General features: G+C 39.8%; 1 protein-coding gene across 1 annotated transcript; it reads left to right on the plus strand.

Annotated features, from left to right (window-relative positions):
- Window positions 1–654: 654 nt before the first annotated feature.
- creb1b (cAMP responsive element binding protein 1b) lies at window positions 655–4,825 on the plus strand. The gene is made up of 8 exons (XM_054614734.1): window positions 655–885; window positions 994–1,103; window positions 1,263–1,409; window positions 1,562–1,662; window positions 2,062–2,216; window positions 3,687–3,872; window positions 4,125–4,278; window positions 4,474–4,825. Exons 1-8 carry the CDS (start codon window positions 792–794, stop codon window positions 4,616–4,618), a joined length of 1,092 nt encoding a protein of 363 aa, XP_054470709.1. The 5' UTR covers window positions 655–791; the 3' UTR covers window positions 4,619–4,825.
- The last annotated feature ends 3,607 nt before the right edge of the window (window positions 4,826–8,432 follow it).

Here is an 8,432-nt window from a genome sequence, read left to right on the forward strand (position 1 = left end):
TTTGTGTGTACATGTGTGTGTGTTTAAGTATTTTATCATTGACTGGGGCGTTTGCTGTGGGGAATTGGAACAGAGGTGAGAAACTACCATCCATGGCAGCAGCATGATGCACCAGTGGAAAAGAACCACAGCAGTTTCAGGGATCACAGTCTACCTCAAAAACACTTCTTTTTTCCCAGTGATGATTGTAACATACTATCTGAACAGAGTCCGCCTGGATCAACTCTAGTGTTAGACACACAGAAATTAAACCTACGGCAATACTACCTGATCAGCCTGAGTATAATTTATTACATGGTGCTGCATCACTGTAAACATTGCATAGTAACAGGTTACTTTCCTGTTGTTTTAGTGACGTACTGGATATAACCTCCATAGGTGAACATTCCTATTTTATAACCAAGACAGAACAACACATAGAGATCTTCTAAGAATGTTCTTGGAACTAATTGGGAAAATATATTGAACATATTTCCTCAGGAAGTTGGGTAATATTCTTTAGTCATTTGTGACTCCTTGGTGAACCATTTAAATATGCATTTTTTTTGCAATGGTTTTCTGTTAGTAAGCTTGCTTTTTGGGTTTTGCAATGCAATTTATTTATTTTTATGGAAAATTGACCGTTGTTTTTGCTTTTAACTTTTACAGGAGCACCATAGAGACAATTCTCTGCCACTGCGCCACCGTGTGGTACACCAGCTGCACAGCAGAGAACCGGAGAGACTTGGCCCGGGTTGTTAAAACAGCGCAGAGGATCGTAGGAACCAAGCTCCTGACTCTGGACACAGTACATGCTAGCCGTCTACACAAGAAGGCTAGCAACATCAGCAAGGACCCAACCCACCCAGGTCACAGTCTGTTTGTCCCCCTGCCATCGGGGAGAAGGTACAGAACAATAAAAAACACGCACAAACAGACTGAGGAACAGCTTCTTCCCCAGAGCTGTGGCCTCCATCATCTTTTAACAGTCCCTCCTCAAATCTTCATCATCAGCTCAGTCGATGAAGATGGAGTCCGTGGAGGTTCAGCAGGGAGTGGAGACTGCTGTGACTGAGACAGAGACCCAGCACATCACCCAGGCACAGCTCGCTACTCTGGCACAGGTAACAGGAGATGTGAGCCCCGTTTGGGTATAGAACAGGTGGCAATTCACCATGAGGCTCAGGGAGTGCAGCTGGTTTGCCAAAAATTGAGAAAAAAAACTGTTTGGCGTTAAAGTGCACATGGCGGACAGCCCAGTCACGTCACCTCTGAATTTTCAGGTAACCATGACAACAGGGCACGCCTCAGCTACAGGTCCCACGGTAACGCTGGTACAGCTTCCAAACGGACAGACGGTTCAGGTCCACGGTGTGATCCAGGCCGCACAGCCCTCTGTCATCCAGTCACCACAGGTCCAGACTGTGCAGGTAAAACACACACACACACACACACACACACACACACACACACACACACACACACACACACACACACATACACTCAATCCTAGTTCTAGCTGTTTCAGATTTAACCACAATGTAAAGAACATGAAGTCAGAGGGTTTGTTGGTTTGTTCCAGATCTCCACCATAGCAGAGAGTGAGGATTCACAGGAGTCCGTAGACAGTGTCACTGACTCTCAGAAGCGACGAGAGATTTTGTCACGACGCCCCTCATACAGGTAATGTGTGTGTGTGTGTGTTTGTGCAAAACTTTCAGGACACCGGCAAAACAATTATAATATCTCATAACTAAATCAAACGCTTCCTGAAATCTTTGAAGCTCCTTTGACCACACAACTTTATTATATCTTTGGCTTTGTTCTTTACACTTTTTAAATCTATGAATATTTAAAACACAATTTCATACAAAACTCGGGGCAGAAATTGCATCTACAGTGCAGCAACAGTTCTTTTTTTTTTACTTGCTTATAATGATTTAAGCAAGTAAACTAGAAGGTTTTTTGAGCTTTGTTCATTGTGAGAAAATCTTATTTATTGTAAACTGAAATTGCTCAAACCATCTGGCTTATTTTCTCAGTGAAAATACCCAAACAACTCCTGTTCGTTTGCCCCCACAGGAAAATCCTGAACGACCTTTCGTCGGACGCACCGGCCGTCCCTCGTATCGAGGAGGAGAGGGCCGAGGAGGATTTGACCGTTGCCGCCGCCACACATTCCATCACCACTGTCACCATGCCCACGCCCATCTACCAGACCAGCAGCGGCCAATACAGTAGGTGATGGTTAGATGGATGGCTCAGTGCAGCTGTGTCCGAGGTCGCAGGTTGATGATTTTCAAGTATCACCTGTCACAGCCTGTTCAAACGTTACAGCTCGTGCCACAATGAGGGATGGGTATCTTTAGGATTTATCAATTCTATCTTCATATCTTTTTTATAATGCAGGATAACCACTGCTTCACCCAGCTTTCTCTTGAATAAGGTGCCGGAAGGCTTAAAAAAGCTCAAATGGGTAGAATAGAGATCCGCACTCCTCAATCTATGCAGAGAACACTTTATTTTTTGCTTTTGGGTCGAAATGACCTTCGTCAGAGCATATCTTTTTTCATAAAATATAGAAAATCATTGTTAGTTTGATTATTATTATTGTAGTGATTATTGTTGTTATTTATATTATCATTATTTATATTATTCCTATTCTTAGTATAAATAATTATACAAAATAATGAATTCAGAACATGGGTAGAATACATTTTTTATTCAACTGTAACAATTTAATGTTTGTAGAGGTGCGACAGGAAACTCACTATATGAACTCAATAATTTCCCATGAAACAAATCGAAGTAAAAACAGATGATATTCTTGAATTTAAAACACTGTCTGAAGTTTGGAACGAGCACTAGCACAAGTCAGTGAAGACCAAGGGAAACATGCAGAGACATATTGTATATATCTTAGGAGGGACTGATTTCATGGATGGTATAGTTGAAGCGTCGCAGTGATGGGAAGATGTGGTAATGTCATCGCTCATAAATAACATCAGGCTACTGTTTTAAAATCAAAGAATACAGAACATCTTTTAATTCAACAAAAATTTAAAGATTCTCTAAAATCAGCTGGGGAGGCGCGAAAAAGCAGCTGTTTGTAGCTTTAGTCTCTCTGTCTCTCCCTCCTCGTCGTTCCCTTTCTGTCTGGGAACCGATACAATCAAGTTCTATTTACAACCACAAAAGTTCTATTTACAGCCACTCTTTACTACCGACCACGCCATACTACACACACACACAATACACAACAAACAGGTTAAATTATAGTCTCGGCCGCATAACTTCACCAATCAGATTTATCTATGTTAGTCGGTGACACGCCTAATTTATATGTGTGTGTAGATATATATATATATATATCTACACACACAGAACACACCTGTGTAAATAGTCAATTGTTCACTAGCTTGTTGCCACAACATTCTTATCAGGTGGAAATATGTATCTGTCTGGTGTTTGGTAGTGCTTCAGCCCCCAAGATAAATATATATTTAAGTTGTTTACTCACACATTGCCCCGGTGAGCGTTTCTGTTGACAGTGGATCACATGAACAGTTAAAGCAGGTCAAACACATCTTGACAATTACTGTTGAGCAGAGCTGGGACAACTGATTGTTTGTCCCTCTTATTGTTTTATTCCTTCTTCTTTCATTCGATCAATTCTCTGATTTGTTCTTCTCTCACCAAACACACAGTTGCAATCACACAGGGTGGAGCCATTCAGCTGGCTAACAACGGCACAGATGGAGTCCAAGGCATCCAGACTCTGACCATGACCAACGCGGCAGCAGCCACCCAGCCCGGAGCCACCATCCTCCAGTACGCCCAGACCAGCGACGGCCAGCAGATACTGGTTCCCAGTAACCAGGTGGTGGTCCAAGGTGAGCGTGGTGTATTAATGAAGCAGTTTGTAAAAAGGCTGAAGCTTGTGATATCTGGTGTTTTTCACCAAGATCAATTACTTCTGAGTGTACGTATTTATTTTATCATGAAATAAAAATAATTCCCACTTGCAAATTTTCTGCTGTTATTATTTCCCTATTCAGAAATCTAATGGTTCTCCAAGTAAAAGTGTTTTTTTCTAATAAAAGATATAAATATGTGACACTTCTTCTGCCGACCATTCCTTTCAGCTGCCTCCGGTGACGTCCAGGCCTACCAGATCCGAGCGGCCCCCACCAGCACCATCGCCCCCGGGGTGGTCATGGCCTCATCCCCTGCCCTGCCCGTCCAGGGCGCCACCGAGGAGGTCACACGCAAACGGGAAGTCCGCCTCATGAAGAACAGGTATGAAAAGGGGCGGGTCTGCGTCTTTGTGTGTCTGGTCTCAGTAGTGGCTTTGCTCTAAAAGTCAGTCTGGGATAGGTGATAGATTTAATTACAATCAGACAATAGGATGACAGTAAAAAAATGATAAAGCGTTCACTTAAGTGCCCCCGAATATGAATAAGAAACACAACCTGTGTCTCATCCTTCCTACAGGGAGGCAGCGCGTGAATGTCGCAGGAAGAAGAAGGAGTATGTTAAATGTCTGGAGAACCGAGTGGCTGTCCTGGAGAACCAAAACAAGACACTGATCGAAGAACTTAAAGCCCTCAAAGACCTTTACTGCCATAAGTCTGAGTAGTTCAAGTCTTGAACGCCGAGCCCGGCCGAGTACCATTTCACTTCTCTTCAAAGACTGGCTGGCCTTCCTCTTTGCACACGGCTGGCCTACCCAGTCCAGCTTCTACTACCTTCTCTTCAGCAGACTGTCAATAAGGATTCATTTAAAAATACACACAATCTTTCCGATATCAGTACACTAAAATAGCAGCTACAATCCAGCTGCTGACAGCGGTTAACGGTCACACACCTTTTGTACGCGAGCCTGCCTCTTGTTGTCGTAGATTTTTGCCAACACAAGTTAGTGAAACACTGTTCTCGTCAAGGTTATTGTAGACAGGCTTCACTGTAAAAGGTTTTAAAGCAGAGTCCAAAGAGGGCAAGGAGATACTATCCTTAAAAAAGAAAAATGGTCTCTTTTTGTGGACCTAGCCAGATCACGTCAAACTGAACGGTGGACTGGGATCACATTTAATGGCCTCCTTGGACTGTATGTAAGCAATAACGCCCGACAAATTGCACTTAAAGCATCATCGTTGTTGCTATGGTAACCCGACGTAGAACAGCAGTTAGAACGTGCGACTGTTAAACTTTAATAAAGTTGTCCTGATATGAATATTTTCACTGTTCAACACTACAGTCACTGTGGTTAGTTCAGTGTCAAACAGTCGATTGGCCAAAACTATGACAACAAGACCCAGCTTGTATAACAAATTAAAATACAAAAATAGCTGATTATGAATACTATTGTTTACATTGAAAAGTATGCTCAGAACACACAGCTATATCCTAAAACTGTGTCTGCCGATTCAGTTAGGGCGAACTCAGTCAGTTTCAGGATGTGAATGAATTATGAATCTCAACCTAATCCACATCTACGTTTTCGTAAATATGGCCACCAATGTAGCGGACTCTACAACTAATGGGACACAAACAAGTCTTTTTTTTTTTTTTTTTTTTTTTTAAGATGCTACAAACTGCCGATCTTTTAGGAGGCAGAGCTGCGTGTGTGTCAGCAGACAGTGGATTGTTAAAAAGGGACGAATCACACTGTGACGTCCCACTTTTCAATTCACTTTGCTCAGCCACAACGAGTGGTTGTCGGAGGTGCTATTACAAATGAGACAATAAGCAAGCTGAGCACAGTTTTAATAGAAAGATTTATCATTTTGACCAACACTTCTGTTAGTAATAGTAATATTACTCACTAGTCCAGTAAGGAAGCAACACAAGGGGCCGTTTTATCTCAACCTGATTATTTTGAAGTGAAAACAGATCTGAATGATAAAGTTATGACGCAACCTGTTCACTTTGACTGACAGTACTTAACGCGGTTCTGCACACAAATAGTTTTTTAAAGGCAAAGCACAATTTTAATGATATATTTATAGACCCAAGTGATATGATAGATTCAGCTGGGTGAGTAGAATGTTGTCTCGTGAAAGATTAGAGTCTGAAAAAATATGATAATACCCAGGTTGTACTAAAGCGCACATTTGTTAATTTATTTAAACCTAAATGTTCGATCATCTCATTGTGCCACAGTAAACGGTCAGTTTGTTGTCAAAAGAAAAACACCACCATATTCAAAGTTCATCTTAATGAACTCAATCATCTTAATATGACATTTCCTTTATACGTGTTTTTTACAAGATTGTGTCTGTTTTGCAATGTCTGTCAAATAAATGGTGGTAAAAAATAGAATTTTTAAATGTGTAGCAGATACTTTGTGAAATCTACAGAAGATATCGGCTACAGATAGATGGGTTTAACAATAATGATCCATGTTTTGTTTTGTTGGACTGTGTGTTTTTCAAGAAGATACGTTTATGATATATAATTTTTTATATAACTGTACATAGACTCTACAGCATGTGTAGACCTTGTGTATTTCTGTTTATTTGATATGGAAAATGTTCTTATGGCTTGTATGAAACCAACTTTTGCATATTTGTAACATGTACCAATGTATAGTAGAAGACAATGTACGTATGTATTCATGTAATCCACCAGGCCTACCACCGTCATGGCAGCTAAGTGTGAGAGAAAAGGCCTTTGCTGTTATATTTGTGAGTGCTGTGCTCTGTTTAGGATTGGCTCTGTTTGTTTGTAGAAAGAAAGGAGCAGTCAGGGTCCACAACATATATCCAGTTTTTTTTTGTAAATTCAAAAACTGCACAGCAGAACTTTTGGTGGTTTCAGACTCATCCACACATGGCTATGTTTTTAACTGGATATGTACTTTTATCTCGGCAGAGAATCTCCAGTAATACCTGTTTTTTAGATCTTCCAATTCATGAAATGAAAGCACAACTTTTCCTTCAACTGGAGACCTTTTTTATGTTTTATTTTACTGCAAAGTGACATTAGATTTAGATATCAACCCACTTATATGCTGATTTTAACTGGAAACTAACCTTTATCCTCTCTAGACCAAAATATTTGACCGTTTTGGGGTATAACGTACTTGTTTGTTCTGGAAGCTTCAAATTCTTAATGTTTCCTCCAGCTCACTGTTGATGTTTGTGACTTAGCAAACTCATAGAAATGGAGTTACATCCAGTTCGCGCAGTTACATCATCACGAGACCAAGTATAGGCCCTTGAGTTAACATGTTTTTTTAACCACAAAGTTCCAAACCTCAAATCGTGAGCCAAGGGAAAATGTGGGGTCAACAATGCTCACTCTAACAATTAGAGTGTGCTCTTTAGAATGTTCTTTCGTTTATTTCACTTTTAACAAAGATCATCAGTTCACGGTAGCTCTGTCCGTTTTATTTTTCTAGTTCACAACATGTTGATATTGTACAGTATATGTACTTGTAATGTATAGAAGATTAAAGAGTTAAATCAGCTAAGGAACTCACAGAAGAAACTTCAGAGGGATTTTAATGAATCATCTCATATCAATCCACAAGACACGTTACTGTATTTTAGAGGAGAGGATAATTTAAATCACTATTGTGGAACAACAGAGTAATCAGTGTCAGCGGGGTTTAAATATGTGTTTTGAGCAGCATAGCACTCAAAACTTGTAATACTTGTAGTCTGGTGTAAAAAAAATGTATTTGCACCTCTTGCAATTCACACATCTAGTGGTGGTGCTGAAAAACAAACAAATCTAGTAATAATCTTTTTTTCTTTGTTGTGTGACTACACTATTTTTCCAACAAAACCAAAAGTGTTTTCATGTCTGTGCCAGAATGGTTTATACCCACGGGCCTAACTTTTGCATGAAACAGATTGATTTCCATGTGTGTAAAAGTATATACAGAGACTTTCTAGAACAGTAATAATAACTTTTTTTCTAATTTTTAATGTGATCAATTTCTATATTGCCACTTTTACAAGTTATCAATTTAAAAATGCCATGTATTGTATAGTATCTTGTTGGCGAGGTCTCCAAATGATACATCGTATAGCGTCCGTTTCAACGTTGTCACAGTATAAAAACTATACCAGCCCATTATTGGAAAGTGCTGTTACTCTGACATTACATCACTCTTTTGTAGACACTTGCAATGTCGCAATAAACTTATCTTGAAGATTGTTATGTATTGTGAATCAATTCATCAATCAACAACCCGTTCATGACAGACGCTGATGAACTATGAAGGGATCATTTGTACACATTAATAGACGTTCAGTTAAAATACTGTTTCTTGTAAATTTTCAGATTTTAAAATGTTGTATAAGAGAAGGAAAATAATTATTACCAGTAAAATGAAGAGTCAAAAGTAAAAATACTCCTCATGCAGACGTGATTATTATTTTTTCATTATTACATGTCATATGCATTTATGTGTACGCTGCATTTTAATGTTGCAGCCTGTCCTG

Source organism: Anoplopoma fimbria, chromosome 16 (assembly GCF_027596085.1).
Source record: "Anoplopoma fimbria isolate UVic2021 breed Golden Eagle Sablefish chromosome 16, Afim_UVic_2022, whole genome shotgun sequence".
NCBI classification, from domain to species: domain Eukaryota; kingdom Metazoa; phylum Chordata; class Actinopteri; order Perciformes; family Anoplopomatidae; genus Anoplopoma; species Anoplopoma fimbria.